General features: G+C 43.8%; 1 protein-coding gene across 5 annotated transcripts in view; it reads right to left on the minus strand.

Moving 5' to 3' along the window:
- GRIA3 (glutamate ionotropic receptor AMPA type subunit 3) overlaps nucleotides 1-14,367 on the minus strand; it is a 1,035,516-nt gene extending 1,021,149 nt beyond the window's left edge. For 3 of the 5 annotated variants that reach the window (XM_069211976.1, XM_069211994.1, XM_069211985.1), the window contains exons 1-2: nucleotides 13,716-14,270; nucleotides 12,327-12,485 (exon numbers count right to left, since the gene is read on the minus strand). In XM_069211976.1, the coding sequence (XP_069068077.1) occupies nucleotides 12,327-12,485; nucleotides 13,716-13,806 (250 nt within the window). In that variant the 5' untranslated portion in view covers nucleotides 13,807-14,270. Of the gene's footprint in view, nucleotides 1-12,326; nucleotides 12,486-13,715 lie in introns of all 5 variants that reach the window. The other 2 variants (XR_011199206.1, XM_069211966.1) reach the window with 2 other exon arrangements.
- Nucleotides 14,368-27,902: the final 13,535 nt, after the last annotated feature.

Here is a 27,902-nt window from a genome sequence, read left to right on the forward strand (position 1 = left end):
TCTAGAAAAAAAGAAAAGAAAAAAAGATAAAGGTGAAAGGGGAAAGGGCCTATTTCGGTAACACTTCTGTCTGCAGATTGCCTGATTCATGAATTCTTAAACTTCCAAGGATGTGCATCGATTCTCCATGGTACATTTATGAATTAGATTTAAGAACATCTGAAAAGGAAATCGCAGATGGATAGGTTTCTGGCCTTCATGTTATCTACCAATCTGTCCTTTTTGATCAGATATCAAAACAAACATAACAGTACTTCTCTGTAGCCAATATAAAAGGGAGGCCTACATGCTGACATGCAGCTTATTTGCATATGCCTTCGTTTGATTGCTACCATAATACACTCCATGCAAGCCAACATTTAGCTGTTTGGTGGCAGCACAGCAAAAGGTCCTTGAGGTTTGTGCAGTATTTTACACACATTTTGGTGTTTCAAAATATTCCTTGTAGTTTCTTGCCTGTCCAGAGGAGACTCACCGGCACCCTTGCTGATAACCCTCAAATGTACCCTGCTCAGCTGCTTGGAATCATTCCCAGCCCGTGTTCCGCTTATGGAACTCTTTTCCTAGTAGTTTCATGACGTTTCATCCGTTCTAAAGTAAGTGTTAGTAAGCAATTTTGCAATTCCAAAACAATGGACAAGAAACTTTGGGCCATGTATATACTGAAAATGTGGAAGCAAAGGGTGGTTGCAATTTCATACTGATTTTTTTGCAAAGGCTAAATTGTTTTGCAAACTGACCAAAAGAATGATTCGGATAGTATCACAAAACGACCTCCTGCCTAATATCATCTGACAAGTCTCAAATTGTTAGTCCCTGCAATTGACTACAAAGAAAAATATGGTGGCCTGCAGGGGACAGCAGGCCACCATGCCTGTTTTCAGTTTTTCCCTGCTTCCCCTGAAGCTGCCACCCCAATTCACAAAAGGGAAGAGGTCCCCCGGGGACCCCTTCCCTTTTGTGAGTGAGCCTACATCTCAACTTGGGAGTCAGTAATTTATCAATGATTAGAGACCAGAATCACGGTCTTACAGTGCCTCCAGGTGAACCCAGAGAAGCAGTAGAGAATATAGCATTAATGTGGTCAACTGACAAGCTAGAAGCAGGCACGTTTATGGCCAGTGAGGAGATAGTTCCCTGATGGAAATCAGTAGCATAATTATAGCAGGGAATGAGGAAAACATTATTCAAATACAAAACTAAATAAAAAATTCAGGCACAAAATGTCACTTCTGAAGATTGTGTTAAAGGACTTGGCCCCAAAACATGTGGCACACTGAGTCATGAAATTGTGCTGAAGTCTATGACAAGAGACATTAAAGCTGAAACTACTGCTCAACTTTTGAGACACTACTGACATAAGAGATGGCACTTGGGGCCATATGTACTAAAGCATTTTCCCATAGACACAGAATGGGTAAAATCCTTTGATACATCTGGCCCTTGATGTGTAGAAGAGCCATCAAAAGGTCTCTAGGTATTTTACTCCAAGAAGTACAACCTTTTCCTTGCTGATAGACAAGCTTATTTTCATAGGTTTTGCTGACACAAAAGACACAGAGGATAGCCTAAGTTATTCAGCGTTCCCCTAAAATTTGATATGCTTTTGTAGATACGGTTTAACCCAAAATCTACCATGTCCTTTATCTAATTTCATGAATAATTATATTACATGTGCAACTTTGTTTAATCTTCATTGACTGAGTAGTCTTTAATGTTTTTTAAAGTAACATGAAATGTAAGTATGTGTGAATACTTTTGTATTTCACCGAGAGATGTGAGGGATAACTACAACTACAGTTTCTAGTAAACACTGCAGGCTAGCAAATTTCCTGCCTATAAACAATAAAACACACATCTATATGTAACTATATGTACCTTTCAGGGTTGTTCTAATGGTCATTTTTATGGCTTAAGATTAACAACAATCAGGGATTTTGTAATACCTGTCAGAATGTGAACCACAAAGTTTCACTTTATCTTATGTTCGCTGCAATAAGATCTTGTCAGAATCCTTGAAAGGACTACAAAATGTGACTGGCGTCTCTACCGAATTGAGGAACTGTTTCATTTTTCCAACCCTTACAGATCCATTGGGCTGCAGTCCTGACTATCTACCATGTTGTCTAGAATCAGCACTTAAAGAAAAGTAGCTGGCCTCTCTTTGGGCACCCACCCTTCTCTGAGGGAGTGAAAATTCAATGAGCTAGATTTAAGTGGCTTGCTGGTAAATGACCCCCGGTTCAAGCCCTTGAAACCTCGCATTCAGTACATAGCTTCAAAAGCATGCTTGGATTCTAAAAGAGACACCCAGATGGTATACACTGGAAGTGTATAATGTAGCTCAGGGAGGAGTTAGATTAGAATATCAATAACAAAAATGTCAGCGGCATAAATATTGTGTCCTAAATATTGTTTGCAAAAATCTTCTCCCATTGGGTGTTGATCACTAACTTCAATGGATGCTTTTGTAAAAAATATTTAGGAGGCAATATTTTGTCAGACATATTTTGTCCATGATGTTCTGGTAGTATCCCCCAAGTGGGCTAGATGTAAGACGGATATTCCGATTATCCACATTGAAAAAGTTACATATAATAAATCTACATGGAACTCATTTACATAGTCAGAAGTAATGCTAAAAATCTTGCATTGATCTGTCCTTCATGGGGCTGCATTGTATACCTGTAAAATCGTAAATATTTTGCTACTCCAGGTGTGGACGAGCGCTGACAGTCTTGTTGTGTTTCCTGTGATGAGTGAAAACAAGAGCCTGGTCTCAGTGCTGAACAGCACAAAGAGAGGAACTGCAACCCAACAGATATTAAATGCTCTTTAAAACTATCAATAGAAATATCTGGAACTTCATACTTAAGAAACATACTTTCCATATTAATCTAATGTGTTTACACAAAACACTGAGACAATTTAAGAGTCCAGCAATAGCACCTAATATGAGATTCTTTATTCGTACAAAAGAACTGAAAAAGAGCTAAAGTTGCACCCCTCTGAGAAACCACACCCAGGTTTGTCCTCTGACAGCTTCAGATACAGTCTGGATAATTTTCTTTATCACCAGGTTTTTTCCTATGAGACAATCAGATATAAGGAGACTTTATTTTACATTACCTGACACATAAGGTCCAACTAAATAAATCTGCCACATTGATTGGATGTTTTACATGTTGTATTCGCCATCAGCTGAGCCAGCTCTGTGTGGAAAATTCCTCTCAAGTTTTTTTCAACAGAAATACCTGCCAACTATGGCAAGGCCATATTCTATCAGGGATTGTGCGTGTTCCTGATTTTATCCTGTTTGGGATAATAATTACTAATGTCGATATCTGGCTTTTCTTGTTAAGACATTTTTTCTGTTTTATTTTTTATTACTCAGACACCACATTCATTATTTATGTATTGTTTTGCTTCATGAATGTTCCTCACATAGCTCTCGTTCTATTCTGCGAGATGTCAGCATTAACCTCGCCAAGCGCTGTTAGTGACGAGCTACAAAGACTTGGTTCACTTCAGTCTGTGAAATGATAACTTTGGGTGTTTTTTAAGGGCAGGTAACAGTCTTTACAATATCACCGACTTCCTCTTACTGAAATTCCCATTAATATATATTTTCGACATTGGACACACTGCTACTTTTTCTTAGATGCTTTTAAATGGCAGATACTGAAGGACACGTCTAGGAAAGGGTAATAAAAAACAGAGTTCGAAAGAATTCACTATGGCTGCCCATGTTGTGCTTCTGAAATCCTAATTTTAAAATGAAACCTATGTTTTTTACAGCAGCTAGATTTCCTGAAAGGAAATTGAACTGCTCTAAAAACATTTTCCATTTTCAAAAACTTCAGTGAATTGTCAGTACTCCATCAGAAGTGGTCACTCTAGTTCACATGAGGAAAGAGGTCTAAAAAGGATCATTTGCCCTTTGTGAATCAGTTACTGTGCCAACTTGGGAGCTGATCAATGGCTTGGGGACGCAAACCATTGATACATTTTGAAAGATTGCTTAAAGCACAGACCTTTCAAAGTGTGGTTTGGTAGGGGTCGGAAACCCCATTTTACAATTCAGGAAACGCTTTCTGAATCGCAAAATGATTTAGTACATTAGGAACATGTTTTTTGTTGTTTAAACCTCCATTTTTGTGAATTGAATAGTTTGCAACTGCAAAAAACCCTTAGAACACCTGGCCCCTAGATCCCTATGGCTCTACAGCAAGGCACAATGACAAGTGTCTTATCACAGCGGATTTAAGAATAACTTATGGAGGTTTTCTTGCAGTAATGCTTGTGAAAGAATAAAACTAAGGATTATTAATGACTATGAACAGCTAAAGTAATAGCACAATTCCAAACAACATGCAGCAGACAGCAGAGAGTAATCACAGTATATAAGCAAAAACAGGACTTGGGAATACATTCAAATTTTAGGACTGACCACAGACAGGTTTATTGCACACGAGATTGATCTGGAAACAAAATCCATGCAGCTCCATATCTATGGATAATAGTCTATCCCCACCAAAGTGGAATGTTTTGTAGGAAATGAAGCATGTGTCAAATTGATTTTCCAAAGTCTCGAGTATTCTGAAAAACTACCAAAAGGCATAAATTCTACCAATCTCTCGAGTTACTTGAAACTACACACTTTACATCAAAATCCACTTTTTGAGTTTGATTTTGCTGCTCAAGCATATCAGAAGAAATGTTTATTAGTTTGTGTCTTGGACCAAGTACATCACTTTTTAACGTTGGCAACATCTTTGAAATAGGAACCTTTCAATTTACATAATTGATCAAATTACCATTACACGAAACCTTAGGAAGAAGTGCTGGAATATAAACAGAATGCAGGGCAGCTACTGTTGCCATACACAATTTCACCAAAACCTCTGTCTTGGGGGAAACTAATTTGATGTGCGGATGAGTTCTAATTCAGATAGAAAATACTGGATCATCTGGTGCATTAGAAGCCAATACCACTTAGCCAAAAAACACATTGATTTGAACAGAGACAATTGGTTATCCAAATAACTAGAAGAAAAGTCGAACGGGTGCAGATGATAAGGTGGGCAGCAAAACATGTCAGAAAAGAAAAGGTTTGCTTAATAATAGACTCAAGTGCCCTGTACAGCATCTGCTGCTAGGGAATAAATGACAATGCTTTTAAAATTATGGAGTATTTGTCACACGGATGCTTGACAGCACCATGGAGCTTGGACATCACAAAAATGAAATGTTCCCTCTAGTTTAAGAGGACATGTCAAAGGTACATTAAAGGACTGGAAATGTAAATTGTTGAATCTCCCGAGTTAGATAAAAACTATAGGTAGCCAGACACCGGCATGTTTCAACTACCAATGAAAGGCGCTTATTACAAAAGAGAATGGAGAAGAGATATAGCCTAGTGGCTACAGTTGCTGACCTTTGAACAAGGGGAGCCAGTTTGGAATCAAAGTTTCTGCTCAACATCCTGTGAATCATATAATCTTCTCTTGTATAATAAGATTTTTTTTTAACATGTTATGCAAAGTGGTCCTGGGTCAGAAGAAATCTCTATCTCTCTCTCTCTTCCTCTCTCTCTCTCTCTTTATATATATATATATATATATATATATATATATATATATATACTCTCTCTATATATGCATATATATAGAGAGAGAGTGAGAGAGATAGATAGATAGATAGATAGATAGATAGATAGATAGATAGATAGATACATATATTTATATGTATAGCTATATATATATATATGTATATATAAAACTGAAATGTACATCGTACAGAATCTCTAAAATAGGTGAATTAGGAAAAGACCCTCTGCAATGCCCAGTTAAGATTAATTAATTAGATGCTGCAATCAACGTCATCTTCCTCCTCCCTCCCCCTTTACCCATGTTGAAAGGATTATGGTGCTTCGATTAGTGCTTTTCCAGCAACATTCCACAGAGGGTCACCTTTAGGGTTTGGTGTGCCTGTCTGTTTCCTGCAAACTGTGCGTAATTCAAGTGCATTCGCTGGCTCGGAAGGTGTAGAACAGCAATGTTAGCAATGACAGTGCAGAAAGGAAGTATGAGCTCTGAGTGCTAATGAGCGGAGACTGCAGAGGCTGGAGCGCTAGTGCTGTGGTACAACACTGCAAGAGCAAAGCAGTGAGGCAGGGGTGGGCACTTCAAAGGGCTGGAGCCTGCATGGCACATTTACCTTCCTGGAATGCACACTTAAAACGATTACGCGTCTTACTTCTGATATACTTGTCAGGCACGAAAGATATAGTCACTTATACCATCTGAGGAATATTCACATTTCAGCTTCATGCCCTCTGTACGAACACATTGAAGCAATATACTGCAATTAGCAGCCTGCTTGCATAATAGCCTATAAATGTGACTTTATTCTCCCTGTGTCCTTGTGGAAGGAGGATTCCCACAAATAACTGGGCCAGGAGGGAGGAGTGACTGCATCGAAAGGAGGTCTGTAGCAAGAGGAGTTGCGCGTGCGAGTGATGCAAGAAGTGGGTGGAGAGATTTCATGACATACTATATAATAATATCAATGTGTATGTTATTGCTTGGTGAAATAAAACGCACAGAAGGTATATGCCTGATACCTACAGTTCATCAGTGTTGTTCTAGGGCAACACTGCTCACCGGGTTGGAAAGATGTGAGTATAATCAGTAAGTAAAATACAAAAATGTTAAAGGCACACAGCATTAAGAAAATAAAATGTTGACAAATATTCAACCAGAATTAATTGTTGTTACAATTTTTGTTAGATTTTTACAGGGGTCGTGGCCTCGGTGCCCTGCAAGCTGGCAATCCACTCCTCCTCTTAATGCTGCCTTTTTTAAGTCACATCATTTTCAGTGTACTTGACCCAACAACTCTCCTGGCATCACCAGCCTGCAGGCTCTGTAATACTGGGGCAGGACTTTGCAGCTCTGAGTGAGACAAAGGGCACTTGTGGAGCACTGACTAATTATCTATTGGTGAATGCATGTTCGAGTCTGCACAAATGGGCACTGCACCACTAGTCCCTTTCTGCTGCATGGTTTGCGACAGAATCAGGGTTCGCATTGCAGTGCCCATCCGATAACAGGCAGCGCACTGCAAGTCATCCTTCTTTTTACAATAACATATAGAAAAAGGCCTTTCTATCTTCTTTACAACATATTGTGAATGTTTCATTCTCGTCATTAGCCACATTTGGTCCATTTTTTAGGTTTGGCGTCAGCCGGGCCCTTTTGCATTTACTAAAATTAGATGTATAATAGATTTATAGGGGCTTTCAGCCAGCCCTCTTCATCTATTGTTCTATTGTTGTGATATTCTCTTTTTTTCTTCCATCCACCACAGCATACAAGGCCAGCCCCCTTCAGCAATTGGCTCATTTCACTACGAGTGACAGCAGTCTGCCCTTTCACAAGGAGCACGTCCTCAAACAGCAAACTTCCCTTCAGTGCAAGGACCTATAAAGGCAATGTGTGCTTTCTAAAAAAAAAGTACTTTTAGCCAGTGTTTTTATTTCATATTGGTGAGTGAACAGCAGCTCCCCCAAAAATAAATATTTACAAAAACTATGACATACTACAACAAGTATTGAGAAAGCCAAAAGGCTGGCATTCAACATCAGACCGATTGGCTTTGCAAGTGTTTGTTGTCACTGACACATCTGACCTTGGCATTTTTTGTCAGTGACATTTCATTTTGATGTTTATTGCATAAACAAATCTTCATAAGCAAAACGCCCACCTGACCATTCTGGATATTATCGTGGATGAGTGGTGTGTACATGCTGGAAGGGTAGATGGATTGAGTGATGGCTTCTGATGCTACAGAGGGAAGAATTAGAGAAGCAGAGATGTGAAAGGCTAGAGTGTTTGTTTTCAGTATGACGAGGGTTCCACAATTACCGAGGTCGTCAATCACCCCACACTGGAAGGCAGACCTTCACAACCTAGCCATATGTCATAGTCTGAAGACACCGTCAAAAGACAATGGAAACGGGTACAGTCATGACCAGATAATGACCCTTTTCACCTTAACTATTTTTAATGGTGTGGTTACTTGTTCCCAAGCCAGGTTGAATACTGTGCTCTCATTTACAACATGAGTCGGACACATAACTAGCAATAAAACACCTCTTCGCTCTTCATTCTTTGGACCCCCTTGCAGGAGTCAGGAGACCAGATGCAGTGACAGCATTCTCAGGATGCAATAATTTCCAGGCGCATTACCGCATTACACTACATTTTACATTTTGACCCTGAAAAATTGGGACCACCATGTGAATTAGTATTTCTTCACACATGTTTACACGGGACACATTCCCTGGGTAGACAAGTGCATGTAAAAAATAAGTCACAAATGTGGTGTTCTGGTACAATTTATGATCCTTATTCTAGTAATGAGGTCCTACCACACTTAAAATTTGAAGAAGGAATGCATACACATAATGTAAAAAATGATTATGAATAAGTGCTGGTAAAGATGCCACTAGAGCGTTGCATGAATGCACATGAATGGCACCGAGGCACATGTAAGGGTTACCCAGTGAAGCAAGATCCTACTATTAAGATATGGGCCCAGAAGGTAGATCTCAGTATAATGCGTTGTGCCCTTCAAAAGAGAAGCGTGGCATGAGGGGTGAGGTGGTCGTTTGAGAATGTCATGGGCTGAACTCTCTGCTCAAATATATTGCTAGAGGGTGTGGGAAAGCTATAGGAAACTCAATTGTAGAGATAATGATAGAGTGAACTTATAATAATAAAAAAGAAATATGTAGAAGGGGGCATGGATTTTAGATAATGGTCGAAGAAATAGCCCTCACGCTTACTTTATAGGGCAAACCACTACTGCACCTCACAGCATTTTTCACTTAATTACATTTCAAAGTAGGCATGAAAGTAGAAAGCTAGACTTGTCGAATGTGTAATCTCAAGGGTTTGGGCTGAGAGGACCTGGCGGAGGGATGGAATTGGAATCATAAGGTGGGAGGAGTAAAGTGTCTTATGAAGATGGGGGACACATGCAGTGAAAAGGAAGCAGGGGCAACTCCTCCATAATAGAGTAGGAGCATCGCCCCCCTGCTCACTCAGGCAGCGAAAAATTTGTCACTGCCTGACTGAGCCATGGAATCTAGAGCGGGGCCAGGCCATGGCAGGGAAGAGGAGTGGTGGGCACTTGTAAAGTCACAAGTCACTTTGGCAGGCCGTCTTAGGCTGGCCAAGCTGACATGCACACTTACATTTCTCCAACCTGGCTATGTTATGCAGCCTAGTTGGAGAAATGGCACAGGCTTGCTGTGCCTGAGTGAGAGTCAAACCATCTCGCTCAGCCAATCCTGATGCCGCTCTCATACTTGCTTTAGCATGAGAGCGGAGTCTGGATTGGGAGCCTGTGCTTTGTGCCCCGAAGCCTGAAAGACAGGAGCATCATGAAGCCGGCCACCAGCGGGAGCGTCAGAAAGGTACATTTTATAAAAAAAATATTTTTAAACCCCCACCCCTAACAGTCTTTCCCACCCACTCCCCTTGATCGGTGGCAGCCGCCCGTGACAGGAAGACAGCTATCTGCTTGGGGCTGTACATATAAGGATTGAAATCAAGGAAGTTGGACACTAATGGAGCTCCAGAATGGTTTCCTGCTGGCAATGAAAATGGACTTTCAATATAACACACAAGAGAATGACAGGAAGCCTAAAAGAGTCATGTGATGAGGAATAAGTGAAGGCATTCCCTGTCTTATGGTGATGTAAGCTCCATAAATTAGCATGTAGCCAGTATGCTAAGTTTAAATACATTTCTGGAAAAATGAACGTATCCATACTTCAATGATTTTTCACCTTTCGTAGATCAATATCCTTCTTCTTTTATAAAGAACCTCTCCAAATATAACTTGAAGTGGTTCATGAAATCAAAGTCCTACGGATATGGCCCTTATCACTAGCGCTGTGAAGCAGCTTTCGTTTTATGGACAATTATATATAGATAAATATTAATATTCATGCTATCAGCATGCCTTTTAGCCTCATTCTACAGCTTCAGAGAGTTTTTATGGGAAATCGTCCTTGTCCTGCAGAAGTCTTTGAAATGACCTCATTGGCTGACAGTGTCATCACAACCCTGTCATGAACTCCCTTCATAGTTACCGCTTCTGAAAACCAAGCTGTGGCCACACTTCCTAATCCATCCCTCGACTTACTTCTCGCCTCCTCTGGCGCGATGGCGCCACCACTTAGTGCATTCCTCTAGTACACGGCCAACTAGAGCACAAAGTGCCCTTGAACCACCGCACTCAGAACTGCTAACTCCACTCATTGGATCTCTTACACGCAGAAGCCTGTCTCCATTCTCAGAAACCGGCACGCGCTGAAATTCCGTGCTGACATCACTGCACACACAACTGATAGAGAATGACATTCTTCCACTTATTTGGAGGAGTGATGCAGCCCTCAGTGACTTACTGGGTGAGACTATACCTGTTATTTCTCTGTTTTGCTACTGTTTCTGTTTGTTGGCGTAGTGACAAGGTCACCTCTTCATCATTATTCTGATGACTCTATGCGTGTTCTTGCTCCATTGCGTGCCATGGTTTATCTGCTGTGTGGTTAGAATAGAGGTCTTGCATTTCACCATTATGTTTCATATAGGACCTTCCTCGCGTAGATTGAATTTAATCCTCAAGGGACGTGGCCATCAATGGAAACAGACATTGACAATGTCATGTCTGTAGACGTACAGGAATGAAGCACGAGGGATTTTTTTAGGCATTAGATTATGTTCTTTATGGAAAGCAAAGGTTTTTAACAATGTCTGTTGAGAAGCACAGACAATCAGACAACCCATTGATAATTAATCAGGCCAGATGTAAAATGTATTCAGCTTTAATCCACATAATTGAAATTTGGGGAGCTATGTTTGAGATACAGCCTCTTGAAGAGATTAAGATGATTGCGGATTAATAGTCAGATGTTTGCCGTTGAAGTCTTCGCTTAGGGAGGGATTAGAAAAATGAATTGTGGGGATGAGGCAATCCTTGTGCGCTGTTTGTTAGTGTGCGGGGTTGTGAAAATTGAGGGAACATCTCAACTTTAACTCAGCGATACAGTACAGTTTATGTCAGGGTAACAGCTCATGCACACAAGTCAGTGGTAAACACGAATACTATAGCAGAAGCAATACTCTCTCTACATAAAAAACATTATCAGGCACAAATCATTAACAGAATGTCACGTGTTACACAGACCTGTTTTAAAAATCCACAAATCACATACACCATCCTTGTCAGAGATCTTGAACTACACGAATATTCAGCACAAATAGAAAAACACAAGCAAGCCGATTTGTGCTTTCGGAGGAAATGCCGTGCATATGTGAACGTGAATACTGCTCTGGCCGGGGATATATTGCACAAATCTGTTCTTTCAAAGCTGTGTATCGCATCCCTTATTGCGCCATCTTTCAAGCAAGCCTATTACTGTCTTTGGGCCAGAGTCTCTAGACGTGCCTGTAGGAGAGCAGAGATTAACCCATTCATTTCAAGCGCGGTGACAGCCTATTTGTTAACAGAATGAAAGGGCACCATGGTGGAAGACAGGCACTGACACACCATAAGGAGCCCTGATGGGGCAAACTGCACAAAGGTCAGGGCCTCTTTTGTCCATAACACCTTGAGGTCGTGTCCTGGATGTGAGATCATTTACTGTGCAAAAGAGCGATCTAAACTTGACTTGGAGAACAAGGGTGGAAAGGGTAGACCTGGGCGCAGTCCATAATCTTTAATGGAGATCTTTCATCACGCACATGATAGAGCAAGGCTGGCAGTATCAGGGGTTGACGCAACCCGACTCACAAATCCCTGCCATGTGCACTTGCAGAAATAAATTCCTTCAATCTTCCAATGTCAGGCTCCAGTTCCAATCAACCCTCTCTTTTACGTTCATCAAGAGCCAATGAAAACAAAATATATTTTTCTTTACCCTTCAGCACATTACTACGTCCATACAATGCAATAACTTGACTGTGCAGAAGTAGGTATTGTAACATCAACAAACCACACACACTTTGGACTTGCCAGGGCGCCGGAATACATACTTTTTGCACATGGGTGGACCGCATGGTGTATGGATTTGTGCAGGTGTGTGGGTGTGAAATACACTAATACAAACTATGTGGGGGCAGAGAACATATCTGCCACTGGCTCGGTTGTATCCACCCACTCCACCCACGGGTTGGCGCGCATGGAATCCATGAGGTCTAGCCAGCTCGCTTGACAACACAACGCCTTTGTAGGAGAGAACCTTTACTTACAGGCATTAGTGACGGAAAAGCTGTTGGAGGAATCCAGGTGGTCTACGTGATGAAACAGCTGGAAGGGCTTCTCTGTGATGTTTTGGTTTGTGTTGTACAGCTGGACAGCAAATAAAAAGGCGCTGTGCTCCTGGATTGTGTTTCTCATGAAAAGTCCACCTGTGAGACAGAAAGAGGGGACACAGGGGAAAGGGGTCGGTTAAACTTCTGCAGGCAACGTGGTATGTAAGAGTGTGAGACACAACTCCTAGGCCCCAGGAAGAGAGTTCCACTGGAGACAGCACCCCGGACCTCAATGCATCACGCCTTATAAAGTGGCGTAGAAAGGGCGCCATGGGCGCTAATTCAAACCTAGAAATTGAGCTTAGCAGGCTGCTGCTTAGAAGGTAACCACAACCGAGGTGCAATGGGCCCCTTAGGTCCCGATGCCCCAGTGCCACTGCACCTTCTGTACCGCTCAAAGATACGCTCGGCCTTGTATTGCAGCGGCAAAGTGAAAGGGACCCCCAGTGCTGCTTTTGGTGCCAACCTAGCACCCTCTTCAAGTGCCGCTCTTGGCATTCGCCTGGCATCGCTGCGCTCCAGTCTTAGCCTTAATGAAACCTGCACCAGTATCTCTCTTGACTTTCCAGGCACATCTGCACCGTCTCGCACCCGGCTGATTTATCGTTCGCTCTAGCCAAAAGTGTGAAATTGCAGCAGAAATGGGCAGATATTAATGTGCCATTTACTATGAATTCATGTCATAAGGAGCAGGAGAGGGCAGTTTATGTACTTTGACGAAGCGCCGAGAGGAGGGGAAACATTCGAATTATGCATGTATCTGAATAGAAAAGGACTTTACTACGCGCATCTTGCGTGTGCGCACAGCGCGCGTGCACACAGACACTGACACACACAACCCACGCGCCCCTACACACACTGCCCCTGCCTCAAGACCACATTTCGCTATCTTCCAGTGTTCACAACGCACACACAGTTCCCCATCGCACTTCATATGAAATGCGATAGCTCTGCGGGCTTTATTGTATGAAACTGTGACAACTTTCCAGCAATATGCGGACTGGACGGGTAATAAGGGGCTAGGAAAATAATGACAACAATTGGAAGAAGAAAGCATGCTCCCTTGGGCGACCACTAACAGACCCCGGGACCTACGCGCCGCGGAGCAATGCAGTATTTCCCCTAATAAAAAAGCTGCAGTGTTTTCTCTCAGCTCTCCCCATTGCACATTAGTCTGCACCTTGTCTGGTTCGGGCAGCAGCGCTCACCGCACAAAGTGGCTTTTTAGAAGCACATTCCACCCTCTCGTGGAATCACAGAGCTGCGAGATAATTTCAAGTTAATCTGAGTTAAATGCTGAATCCCGCACAAAGCGCGCATGCTTACCTATATTGATGGTGTTCGGAAATCCGCCGAAAGACTCGCCCCACAGTCCCACCATGACCAGGGAGACAGTCGGAAGCAGTTTTTGCCACATTTTGCTTAGTCTTACAATTCAGTTCCTAAAACGAAACCGGTGAGGCAAGAGCATTGGATCAAGTGTACCCCGGAGGTCCCCGTCCGTGTCCTCTTCAGAGCTGCCGGGCAGAGTCCATTGGTGAAAAGCCGGATTACAGAGCGCGCGCACTCCTTGTCACAACCGCAGGAATCCCGGCCACTTTCTCCCTTCAAAGATGGTGCTGAAACGGGAGATAAAGAGATCACATACCAAGCAAGGCTCCCCGGAATGGGCAAGCAGAGGGGCTATTGATCAAACTTGATGTGACGTGGAATTAAAGCCGCATCCCTTAGCGACGCCGTGGAACTGCAGCCCCTGCCTGCAAAGAAGCACAAGCGCTGCATTTGTCAATAGCGAGGGGCAATCTATAGGAGCACACCAGTCTCACGTGGATAGCAGCTCCGAGCTGCAGCTGGCCCTCTGTGAGCTGCAGTGCCTGTGCTGCTGGGGGCAGGGAGGGAGGGGCCAGCGTGCGGGAGAGGCTAGGCAGGGGGTGGGTGGAGGTGGCCACTCGCTCTCTATGAGCTGTATTCATGGTGCAGGAGGAGAGGGGATGGTGGGTGTGACGTGGGGGTAGGGTACTTAAATATGTGTGAGGAGAGCAGGTGGGTGAGTTAGCGAAAGGACGAAGGAAGTGGTCGGAGAGGCTGATGTTGTAGACAGAGGCCCACGAAGTTGCGCTGTTTTCGAGAAAGAATATGACACAGTAAAACAGTCGCAGGGGTAGTCTGGGTGATCTGAGGATGTGGACAGAAAATGATCTGAGACTGCGGTAACACTGATGATGTAATATTCTTTAAAGAGGTGATTTCCTAGACTGGAGTCACGTTAAGCTGGTCTTGATGGATGTTGGGATGTTCCAGTTCCTGGCTCTGTAAATGGAAAGGGCCTGGTGTCTTCTTTTTACCTTTTGGTGGCTGAACCAGGGTTGCACATTTCCCCATATTTGAATTCCTTTTATTTTACAAGCTAGGTTGCTCTGGGACTTGTAGAATTGCCTTCTTGGGTTGATTCTATCAAACGTATCACAATGACGCACCTGATTACAATGGTTTACCACCAAAAACGCACATAAATAAAAATATAGGGGGTCATTCTGAGTTTGGCTGGCGGCGGGCGCCGCCAGCCAAACGGGAACCGCCAGAATACCGCTGCGCGGTCAAAAGACCGCCGCGGTTATTCTGAGTTTCCCGCTGGGCGGGCGACCGCCAGAAGGCCGCCCGCCCAGCGGGAAACCCCTCTTCCCACGAGGAAGCCGGCTCCGAATGGAGCCGGCGGAGTGGGAAGGGTGCGACGGGTGCAGTTGCACCCGTCGCGATTTTCAGTGTCTGCACACACTGCAGACACTGAAAATCTTAGTGGGGCCCTGTTAGGGGGCCCCTGCAGTGCCCATGCCATTGGCATGGGCACTGCAGGGGCCCCCAGGGGCCCCACGACACCCGTTACCGCCAGCCAGGTTCTGGCGGTCAAAACCCCCAGAACCAGACTGGCGGTAAGGGGGTCGGAATCCCCATTGCGGCGCTGCCTGCAGCGCCGCCATGGAGGATTCCCCAGGGCAGCGGAAAACCGGCGGGACACCGCCGGTTTTACGTTTCTGACCGCGGCTGTACCGCCGTGGTCAGAATGCCCATGGGAGCACCGCCAGCCTGTTGGCGGTGCTCCCGCGGTCGTTGGCCCTGGCGGTCCATGACCGCCAGGGTCAGAATGACCCCCATAATGTCCTAACCCAGAGTTCTCAAGTTACTCAGGTCATTGTCTTAGTAGCTCCTCCAGTCCAGGTCTTTTCTTTGCCATCTGAGCCCTGATTGTAAGCCAGGCCGAGCACAATTAACATATTGAATTCTGCTCTCCCTGATTCAGAAGGTGTCAGTGTTCCTGCACACAGTTTTCCTGGTATGTGAACACCATATCTGAGATATATTGAATGAGGTTTTGGTTGCAGCCTCATTTTCTTTTTTTTTTTTTTCTGGCCTAGAGGAGCATACAATGCCCCAGCCAGAACTTATCTTTCCAGTCCCTTTCCTTCCCCTACCCCAAACACACACCACCCTGAGGCAGAAGCATATATTCATCACCTCCTCAGAGGAGGTGGTAGACCTATATGTTAAACCCCACAGAAATGGAAATTCCATGTGTTTTTATGAATGGTAAATCTGGTCCCTAATAACAGTTGTTAGAAATGGGTTCTCTAGTTGGCGGTGATTTGCACCATGTCCAAGTAGGGACCCTCACCCTAGTCAGGGCAAGGGAGTCACACAGCTAACATAACCCCTGCTCACCTCCTTGGTAGCTTGGCACAAGCAGTCAGGCTTATCTCAAAGGCAATGTGTAAAGTATTTGTAGCAACACACACAGTAATACAGTAAAAACACTACAAAATGGACACCACACCAGTTTAGAAAAATAGGTAATATTTATCTAAAACAAGACCAAAACGACAAAAATCCAAAATACACAAGTTAAGATATTAATTTTCAAAAGAATAAGAGTCTTACTCCATAAAAAACAATGGAAATGTTGATTTTACACAAAGTACCTGGTTTGCGTCAAAAATAAGGCTGCACGGACGAGCATGCGTTGGAAAAGTCAGCAATGCGTTGATTCCTTACTCACAAGTGAGCCAGTGCGTCATTTCTTCTCTGGTCAGGTAGGTGGTGCGTCGTTTTCCCCCCTTGCAAGAGAGCTATGCGTCGATTTCCGGACAGGGTACCTTGGATCCATGCAGGTTCACAATGACTTTGACACCCAGCGACGGTGCATGAGAAATCCAGTTGCACAGTGTTTGAAAACTGCGCTGTGTGGGGTTTGTGTCGGTATCATCACCCACAAGCGGGTGTTTCAGCGTTTCTCCAGTTGTGATGCGTCGATCTCCATGCCACAATGCAGGTGGCACATTGAGTCTAGCCGTGAAAAGGGTGGCATGTTGTTTTTCAGTCGCGTTGCAGGTGGTGCGTCAAAAATGTCCCCGCGCGGTGTTATGTGCATGGATTTCAGTCCTTGTTCTGCCAACTTCACCCTTCAAGGGCCCAGGGACTGGATGGGGCACCACTTGGCAGGGCAGGATTCTCAGCAGAGAGTCCAGGTGCTGGCAGAGGAAGTCTTTGATGGCCCTCAGACTTCAAAACAGGAGGCAAGTTCAATCCAAGCCCTTGATGATTCTTCTCAAGCAGGAATGCCCAACAAAGTCCAGTCTTTGTCCCTTTTCACAGGCAGAAGCAGTAACTACAGGATAGCCCAACAAAGCACAGTCACAGGCAGGGGCAGCACTTTTCCTCAGCTCTTCTCCTTGGCAGAGGTTCCTCTTGAATCAAGAAGTGATCTAAAATCTGGGGTTTTGGTTAAATACTTATACCCCTTTCTTCCTTTGAACTAGGCAAACTTCAAAGAAAAGTCTCAGTTGTTTACAGGATCCTGCCTTGCCCAGGCCAGGCCCCAGACACACATAACAGGGGGTTGGAGACTGGGCCCTCCACTCCAGCCCAGATGGTTCATCAGGATATGCAGGCTACACCCCAGCTCCCTTTGTGTCACTGTCTAGAGGAGATTCACAAACAGCCCACTTGTCAGTTTGACCCAGTCCGGAAATCCACAAATAGGCAGAGTCACAGAATGGTTTAGGCAAGAGAATGCCTACTTTCTGAAAGTGGCATTTTCAAACTAACAATCTAAAAACTAACTTCACTAACAGATGCATTTTTAAATTCTAAGTTCAGAGACCCCAAACTCCTCATTTCCCTCTGCTCTCAAAGGGAAACTACACCTTAAGAATATTTAAAGGCAGCTCCCATGTTAACCTATGAGAGAGATAGGCCTTGCAACAGGGAAAACCGAATTTAGCAGTATTTCACTGTTAGGACATGTAAAACACATCAGTGCATGTAAAGCACATCAGTACATGTCCCACCTTTAACATACACTGCACCCTGCCCATGGGGCTACCTAGGGCCTACCTTATGGGTGCCTTACATGAACAAAAAGAGAAGGTTTGGGCTTGCCAGGTCGAATGGCAGTTTAGAACTGCACACACATACACTGCAGTGGCAGGTCTGAGCCATGTTTACAGAGCTACGTATGTGGGTGGCACAATCAGGGCTGCAGGCCCACTAGTAGCATATCATTTACAGGCCCTAGGCACCTCTAGTGCACTTTACTAGGGAGTTACTAGTGCATTAAATATGCCACTAATGGAACAGCCAATTACCCATGTAATTTCACATAGGGAGCACTAGCTCTTTAACACTGGTCAGCAGTGGTAAAGTGCCCAGAGATACAAAAACAGCAAAAACAGAGTCAATCACACAGCAACAACCTGGGAAGCAGAGGCAAACAGTTAGGGGAGACCACGCCAAGGATGCCAGGTCCAACACTCACACACACTCTCACACACACACCCACACACACACACACACACACTGTGAAAACACCACAAAAGTACTCCACATCAGTTTAGAGAAATAGCCAATATTTATCTGAGTAAAACAAGATGACAACAACAAAAATTCAACATACACAAGCAAAGATACACATTTTCAAAGATTAAACTTCAGTATAGTGCTTAGAAACACAATAGCTGCAACTGGGCTATCACAACTTCTTGACGGAGTCGTTCCCAACAGTCTGCCGCCACTCATGAGGGAGTGCAGGCCAGTCATGGAGATGCATGGACCCCAGGTACAGTACCTTTGAAAACGATGAAACGAAGACGTTGCACGGAGTCGGGGTGGTGAGGCATTGCTGGAGCCAGGGGCTGGTTCCCTACTGCTAGGCAGGGGAGGTGATGCGTCGGTTTCTTACAGTTGCAGTGGAGGTGATGAGGTGTCAGTGGCAAGGTGTCAGTTTCCTACGATCCAGTGGGATCAATGAATCCAGGCGGTCATGACACGAGGCGTTGACTACGGGTTGTTGTGATGACTCCTCGGGGCCACAGGTGCTGCAGCAGAGTCAGAGTTATGTGTCCCTGACGTCAGGGACACAGCACTCAGGACTCACTCTGTGGTGGGATTTCAGAGGCGCCGCAGCGACGCCAGGCCTGCGGCATCAGTCACGGTTGTTACACTCAGCAGGGACCAGGCTTCGGTGCAGGCAGTGGCAAGGAGTCAGTCAGCTGTGCCAGTTCTGAGGTCGCTCGGGAGTTGATGTTCTTGTTTCTTCTTGGTTACAACAGAACTCACTCCGAAGGGTCTGGGAACTGGATCTGGCACCACTTGGCGAGTCAGGCCTCTCAGCAAGAAAGCCCAGGTGCTGGCTGTTAGAAAGGGGTTTCTGGTTGGCTAGGGTATGCACCTAAGTGAGGCAGAACCCACCCACTCTAGTCAGGGCAAGGGAGTTATACATCCAAGAAAAGCCCTGCTCACCCCCTTTGTAGCTTGGTACGAGCAGTCAGGCCTATCCCAGAGGCAATGTGTGAAGCGTTTGCACAACACAACACAAGTGACGCACTAGCCCCACCACAAAGGAAACACAACAACAAGATATATATAAATAAACTGTATTGCACTCAACATAACTAGACCAAACACAACATGTCAGTAATACCCTGCTATCCAAGCAGTTGTCAGAACATTACATAATACTGTTACCCTGCAGAAACCAGCAGTAGTCACACATAACACATAAGACACTTATTATTCTGCAACATAAGCAAGAGTGAGGAAACATTACTACAGAAATGCACTTGTTATAAAAATATCATGAATGCCCATACCAGGAACATTATAAAACATATGGCAAGTAATAAAAACATATCAGCAGGTCATGCTCATCAAAAGAACATCAGCAAAAATATGACACATCATATAAAAAACAGGTTGCCTACAAGTACCAGCATGCCCCTACCAGGAACATCTGAAATATGTACAGTCCGTAAATAGTACCTGTTTTGGTGATGAAAAGGCACCTCTAGTGCCACGAAGTAGCTGGGGGCCCCCTTGCACTCCTTTACACTCCAACAGGGGGCCGTGTTTATTTGGGGAGGAGAGGGGTGGCATGCACCCCCCCGTTTCTTATATCGGGGCCCCTCCTGGGACCCGTAATCTCTGGGGCCCCCACCTGGACCACAACGGGCCCTTCTAAGTGGGGGAAACAAACCAACACCCAGATGAGGGGTGAAGGAGAGGACCACGCAATACGGGGGGCCTCCGGCGAGGCTTCTGCCCCACCCGCGATCTCCAACAAACAATAAGGGCTCCGTGGGGCAGGGAGCCTCCGGTGAGTCTTCCTTCCCCACCTGATCTCTATTCTGAAATGGGGCCTGGTGGGGCGGGGAGCCTCTGATGAGACCTCCTCCCCGCTTTTGTAAGGGCTCCTGCACCCGATGTGGGGCACAAGCCTTGACCAGTCCCCAGGCCACAGCGGTGATCAGGCTGAATTGAGGGCCCTCTCCTTGGAGCACGCTTTGCCCCGGGGACACCGCTAAGAGCGCACTTGCTCCAGATATCCAATCTTTGTGCCCTGGGGGCACCGAACAGCGCAATTCACTTGCGCTTGCAGGAAACAGCATGCCCGAGCTGCAGCAGTGATTTTTGGAATAGGCAAAGTGCTTAAAGCACAAAAAGAAAGCGCTCTCAAGGCACTCAAGATAATCACAGCAAAGCACTCTCCAGGAGCTATGTGGTTGAGAGATGAAACATTCCTCATGTGCCTCAGTCACCAGGAAGAGCGCTCACGAGGCACAAGGCAGGTCGTTGCAGGGGTTCAGGGCCACAGCACCAGCCCCTCAGGGACACAACAGAGGGAGCACTGGGCGGCAGGGTCCAGCAGCAGGCCAGCACAAAGGGTTGCAGGCAGTTGGCAGTTCGTCCAAATAACCAGGCAGGTCACAGGTCAGCACAGCAGCCGCAGTTCAAGGCAGTTCGTGGTGAGTCCCTCCAGCAGCATTCTGTGTCCAGTTACAAGTAAGGTAAGTTCCAAAGTGTCTCCAAATTGTGGGGAACATCCTCTGTACATATACCTAGTTTTGCAGTGTGATAACAAAGAAGAGGAGAGGAGGTTCCAACCAGTTACAACTGGTTCTGGGAGTGCCCCCTCTCTCCTCCAGCACAGGTTCCAAACATCAGTTGGGGATCAAAGACCCTTTTGTGTGAGGCCAGGGCACAGCCTTTACAGATGCACGTGTGCCCTGCCCCCCCCTTCTCTCAGCCCAGGAAGACCATTCAAAATGCAAATGCACCTCAGTGACACCTCCACCCTTCCTGTGTACACGCTGTCTGAAAAAAATGCAGGTCCAACTGTCACTCTGCCCAGACGTGGATTGGAGTCAAGCTGCAAAACGTCAGAGCCATAAGCACAGAGAAATGCTCACTTTATAGAAGTGGCATTTCTGTGATAATAATTAAAAAGTCACTGACACCGGTAAGCAGCATTTCTCACTACCATATCAACCATACCAAACATGCCTACGCCAACCCTCATAGATCAGACAATACCCCTATACATAAGGCAGGGCATTTCCAATGCAATCCTATGGGAAGGCAGTACCCACAGCAGTGAGAAACCAAATAGGCTGTTTGTCACCACTAGTACAGGTCACACTACTAGGCATGTGTCATGCATTTTACCTAGATAGCGCCCTTCCCATAGGGGTAGCTGGGGCCTACCTTAGGTGTGACTTACATGTAATAAAAAGGGAGTTCTGGGCCTGGCAGGTAAATTTAGATGCCAGGTCTCTGTGGCAGCAAACTGCGCATGCAGGCCCTGCGCTAGCAGGCCTGAGAGAGATTTGGAAGGCTACTTTAGTGGGTGGCGCAAGCCCACTAGTAGAATTTAATTTGCAGGCTCTGGGTATAGAGATAGCACTGTACAACTTTAGAAGGGAGAGCACCTGCACTTTAGCACTGATCAGCAGTGATAAACTGCTTAGAGTCCCAAGGCCAACAGCAAGAGGTCAAAATAATAAGAGGAAGGAGGCAAAAAGTCAGGGGATAAACCCGCAAAAAGGGCCAGGTCCAACACTGGCAGATGAAGTCTTTGATGTGTGGTTCTAAAAATTCTGGACCCATGTAATTTACTTTGCCACAGCAGTACGATTTTAGTATCAAAAGACCGATAATGACTAGTACACTAAGCATGAGCATTTTCGCTCAATTCCAGCAGCGTTTTCACCTCGAAATCGCCATTTTCGTCCTGCACTCGTGGCTCCCATTTTATACACGGCAGCCATTTTTAAAAGTTGCCCTCACATAGGCTTATAATACAGTCAGATTTGATTCCAAGGACACGTACACCTTGATTGACTTTTCTCTGACCTGGGCAAGCTGGAACCATTGCCTCAGGCCAACCCTGTTTGGTCAGTCCCTCTCCCAGTGGCCGAATCAGATAGCATCAAGGCACACCATGCCATAAAACCCTTATTATCGCTCACACACCCTGCCTAATCTTGCTCACACCTGCACCTGCTCTTTTCTTCTTCTTACTTTACGAGGGGGAGGTGCCCGTTTTTATTGGGGGTCCACACTTATCTGATGTAAAATACTAGGCCTTGCCGGGTAATTTATTATGGGTTGGATGACATGAAATATGAGGTTTCATCATGACACTGTTTTTTCCTTTGTAGTGAAAACATGTGAATGACCAACCAAAATGTCTAGAATGTTTGCCTGAAGCTTAAAAAACTGTATATAAGGAAACCTGACTTTGCATTGAAACACAGTCTCCTGAGAACATACAAACCGTGCTGTTGTACTTCTAGGACGCTTGTTACTTGGCTGCAGCCAATAAATTCGATCTTTGACTTCACCTAGAAGACTCTGAGTTTCTGTGGTCTGAATCAGGAAAGTACCCGAGGTCTTTGGGTGTACCCTGGCACCGCTGGGTTACCGGATCAGTACCGGTTCTGAAAAACCCAGTACCTCAGTTGGCGCCCAACGTGGGGCGATACCAGCGGTACCGGTCCAAGCCTGAGGTCCGTGGGGAGCTTTGTGTGAAAATTCTGGAGGAAGGCCGCCACTACATCGACCCTTGCATGTCGACGTGGTCCGAAAGTCTTTGCTGCGAGGTTCCCCGCTTTCCGACGGCTACGAAGGACTGCTGCCCTGGCTATCGCCCTGATTTGGACCCTTGATGTTTGGTAGAGCGAAACGATAAGACGAGTCTTCTGGTGACGTCATCGATATTTTCAGTTAAGTATAAGTGGAGCGTCTCCCAGTCCTTAGTTGGACACTTGGTTTGGTCCTTAGTTGGACATTTGGTTTGGTATCCCTTTGGGATCACTTTGATTTGGAACTTGCAAGTACCAAAGCCGAAGGACTCGTGTATTCACGAGACTATCGTAAACGATAATCCTTTGAAGTTTGAAGCTAGACTAGTGAGCGAAGATGCCTGGTCTTAGCAGACTTGGAAATTTGTTTTGTCTTGGTTGTAAAAGGAACTCCCGGTTGGAGGACTCATGTCCGGTTCCTCCGATTGGAACTCCAACCTATGAACTATATGTGAAGCACGGAGTAGGCCCCATTACGTTTAATAAAGTATGGGTCCGCTATTCTTGGAAATAATTGAGAAAAGTTTTCTTTTTTTCTTGTAAATATGACTTACAACTAGGATCTGCAAACGGATCTGTAAGTAAATTGCGACGGCGCTATTTATGAAAAATGGCTAAAGCGCGCTGTATTGTGTGTACTGAGTGTTTTCTGTTTATATCTGAAATGAGCTCAATGTGTGTTTGTGGGTCTTCTTGATGTTTACAGTTTGTTAAGTAAAATGTTGGTTAATTAATATTAGGTAGAAACTTAGGAAAAATCCAGAAATGAACCATGTGACGTGCTAACATAGCTATATGTTGCTCTTTAATTTATAGAATGAGCAATTGTGCACATATACAGAACTGCCGTTAAATGCTTAATAAATTAGAAAACACATTCAATAGATATAAATAGGGCCCCAAAAAAATGAAATTATCTATTTTTGCAACAAAAAAAAAAAATACATTTACAGCATTTTTCTTAGATGCATTGTATTAGATGTTCACAGGCAAACTTTTCAGCTGCAGTATATTTGATAGGAATGTTCAATTCAGCCAGCACTTTCCCAGTTAAACATGGGTGGAATTTTGCATAACCTTCCTTTTAAATGAAAGTGGCGCAAAAATGTGACGCATTTCAAGTTAGGCTTATGCGCTTAGGCTTGTGAGTTAATGTATCCCAAATAATAGGCAGGGGATGCAGCTTGCTTTTATATGTGGAATTATAACAAAAAAAAGAATAATTGGGTTTTTATTTTTTTTTAAAAAGAAAATTATTAATTATGGAAAAATTATTAAAAAAATAAGTGCCTTTCAAAATCGTTTTTTAATATTTATAAAGCTTAATACCTATACTATGACCTCCTAACATTAAAATTTAATTTAAGTTATGTTGCACCGCTAAAATGACATTTGTATGTGCAATTTTCCCTTGGCCCAGGAGCAAACAAGCTCATTTCTATAAAGTATAAGTTAATATTTTCAATGGCTGACTCATGGATTGTGTAATAGACATTCTGGTAATGCATATTATGCAAGAAAATTGTAGGATATTGATTTTTTAATGCCTAAAATATCAAAGTCGATTTTGGGCAAAAGCACTGTTTAAACTGCATTTTCTTTCATTCAGAGTACTTTTTAAAGTGTCTCAGGCTTCAGTAAATGCATACATTTAGGTTTGATATATATTTGCAGGTTGTGCCTTCTTATGATTCAATGAGTCAATGTGCCAGTACAAAGGCTTGTTTTAATATCAAGGTTGAAGGTTCTAACTTCAGCTGGGCCTACTGAGACGTTCATTCATTCGAGGTTGATGAAATATGTACCATTGCATGCGATTGCAACAAGCATTTATTCTAACAACTGGTATGTGTGTTATTAAGGTTTGTGAATTATTCACAGTAAATGTAGTTTAATAACCTGGAAATAGAGATAATTTTTTTAGCGCCTAAAAAGGAAAAAATTGTTTTTTTAAATAGAGTGAATTATTGCAGGTTAGAAGGAAAATAGGAAGGCCTACTGTCTTTGACAGATTCAGAGTGGCAGAAGCTAGGAGAGCTACAGAGGCTGGCTCAAGTCATGCTGCTGAGATGCTATCTTTAGTTTTCCCATAAACAATGGAGGAGGCTGTCATGTTGACACTTGTGACCTTTTAAATTAGGGCCTTGTCTCTGTGAAATGCAGAATGACCCTATTGGCCTCTAAAAGTGGGATTTCTGGTTTCTCCAGAAGAACATCAATACAATTAAAGAACTTAATTCCAAAGGGAAAATATAAAAAAAAAAGGGGTTTCTTCGAAAGTCCCAACATCATGTTAAATGCTCTGCAGAACTGATACATTTGTGTCTCCGCTCTAAAAAAATAAAATGATGCCTGCTAGTTGCTTTTATTTGACAGAAAACGAAGTGTTGCATTAAGTCTAAGACAGAAAATAAGATGCAGCCCTTTTCTAAAATTTTGAAGGCTACATGCCTTAATGAGAACGATTTGCCAATTAAGACTTATTTTTCACAGTGGAAATTGTAGGTGCCAAATTAATATGGAGTGTCAGTGTAACAATTTTTACTTTTAGAAAGGTAAAACTAAGGTGGCTTGATGTTGCGAAGTAACTGACAAGAGGGTAACAGTTAAGTAATGGAAATTTATTTTCGTGTATTTGGTCCTATCATGAATTGTTCTTGCTGGTCCTGTATGTTAGAAGAGAAACAGTAAAGTTATATTTGACAGCAGATTTCCATTGCCTGGTGATCTTCTGTCAAAAGGAGGGTAAGGATTTTAAACCTGACAAATTAAACAGGCCCAAATATTGGGTTTTGGGCTGCAGGTTTACAGTGCATAAAGTACATGACATGGTGTTGTGTGTCACCGCTTATTCACACATGCTATTGTTTTGTCTATGCTTTTTGTGCTTGATACACAGCAAGTATATCTGATGGCTTGACGTTTTGTGCGTTTTTATTATTTTTTATTTGTTTTTTTTGCATGTTTGCTGCTGCTTTTGATACTATTACAAGCTCCCCTGTGTTGTGAGGGGATGGTCATGACGATGCCCATCGCTACGCAACAGTTGGTTGAACTTGTTCTGGTTACTAAATTCCACAGATAATGATATTTCATGCTGTGAACATAAAAGACAACACTTCACCAGTGCATGTCTATTTGGCTATAATGGTATTGAAGGAAAATAAAAAGAGATATACAGGATCAAAGTGTGTCACCTGCAGTTAATCACGTTACTGCCCCTTCCCTTAAAGGAACAGGCAGCCCTACATTTATGTAGCCTTGATTGGACCTAAGGATGAAATTATAGATCTGTGACTCAAGGTGGCCTAATTTCTATATTACATTAGTTAATGATGTTCTGTTTCCTAAGTAGCATATGGCTTTTGTTCCTTGAAAGAAAACCAGGTTTTCATTTTTTCCTGAAGAAGGAACTGAAACATTAGCTAGGAGTACCGTATAAGGTGTAGTCGCCAACGGTAGAGTTAAAATTTGTGTAACTTTGGCCTTTGTGTATCACCCGTACTCTCGGTGTTGTGTCACATGCCTGACTATCACCCAAATAATTTTTTTTTGTTCTTCCTATAGATTTTTTCTTTTGTTACTTCCCCTGACCAATGTCGCATCATGCTTAGTTATTGAGATTTTAGCTATGTCCTAGTCCCATTTCTCTTTTTCGAATTCCTTTCACAAGTCAGCCCTTTTATTATTATTGATGTATGTTCAGGTTCACATTTCCAGACTGCAGTGATGTACCAGGGACCCCCATGTTATGTATAATTCCCTTTGGTATGACCAGACTGGTTTTCAAGAATTTGCCTTAGGCCTGCTTCAATGTTTTCCAGCCTGACTGTCAGGGTAGCGATAGACTGGTTAACTGACTCAATATTATAGTAAGACAAGTTTTTCATTTCAATAGGATATATCTTATGTTTACCTTTTTGAACATGACGAATTTTCAATGTCTATTTTAATTTGGTTTTCGGTTCCCATCTATTCCTGCTACTTTAATTTTTGGTGGGATCAGATGTGTCCTAATCATGCAAATATCAGGACCCTCTAGTTCTTGTCTTTTTGTTTGCACATTTGACTATTAGCCTGTGTATTGCATAGTACACCTGATGCACAGTTTTTAAAGGAAGGTTTCTACATGTCCCTGATAATCGGTATCATGTGATTTCTCTATTGAGATGTTCTAAGGTAAGGAGGAACACCTAGACTTAATCATTGAGGAAAATATGTGTTTACCCCATTAGACAATGCCACTGTGTGAGGAAACCCATTCAGATAGAATTCTCATGTAGCTATAGATGGCAGAGAATAATGGAGAGAACCCAATTAAAGATGCTAGAGACCCTGTTTTGCCCTTCTGCCTTTGTCTTTGTATTTTATGCCCATGGTGTATGGCTACTCCTTTGAAGATTGCAGACCACCTGCTTGCAGTCCCCTTGTTAAAAACCATGAACTGTTTTTTTTTACTAAATTGAAGGAAACTAACAACTGTGGCACATTTCCTACGTCACTAGATTCTGCGGGTATCAAGTCATAATAACCTGCAGGACATTGATTTAAGCCTAATTCCCATCAGTGACAGCTACAGATGAAAGACGGACGTCTTGGCCCTACAGTCTCAGCACCCAGAAAGTAGCAAAGCTGGACAGCGATCGCCAGCGCATGGTATCGTACTTGCTCCATCAGACGGCGTTGGACATCACAAAACCAAAGTTTCAGTGTAAAGGAGCTAAAGAGAAGGATTCCTGTTGTTGATGGCAGAGCTGTTTTGAGGTTTCATTTCTCTACCTGTCATGTGCTGGTAACCTCTGACAGTGTGCAATCCCTTGAGCCCCTTGGCCTGAGTTTTGGCCACACCCCCCCTTTTCTTTGCTCCAACGGAAGAAGGGCAGTGCACCGGAGATTTCAAGTTTGGAAAAAGGCACTATATTGTGGTGCCCATGAAAGAGCAGCTTGAGCGTCCTCTGACACTAAATAATGAGTGTTGGAGTCTGAAAGTGCTGCTGAGCTTGAGCTATTTCCCAATTAATGGTGTTTGGGTCTGCACGAGATGATTTGTGCCCTTGATCAATGAAGAGCACATTGTTTGTAGTGTCTGCCACAGAGGAGA

The sequence above is a fragment of the Pleurodeles waltl genome, chromosome 2_1, assembly GCF_031143425.1.
Source record: "Pleurodeles waltl isolate 20211129_DDA chromosome 2_1, aPleWal1.hap1.20221129, whole genome shotgun sequence".
In the NCBI taxonomy this organism is placed as follows: Eukaryota; Metazoa; Chordata; class Amphibia; order Caudata; family Salamandridae; genus Pleurodeles; species Pleurodeles waltl.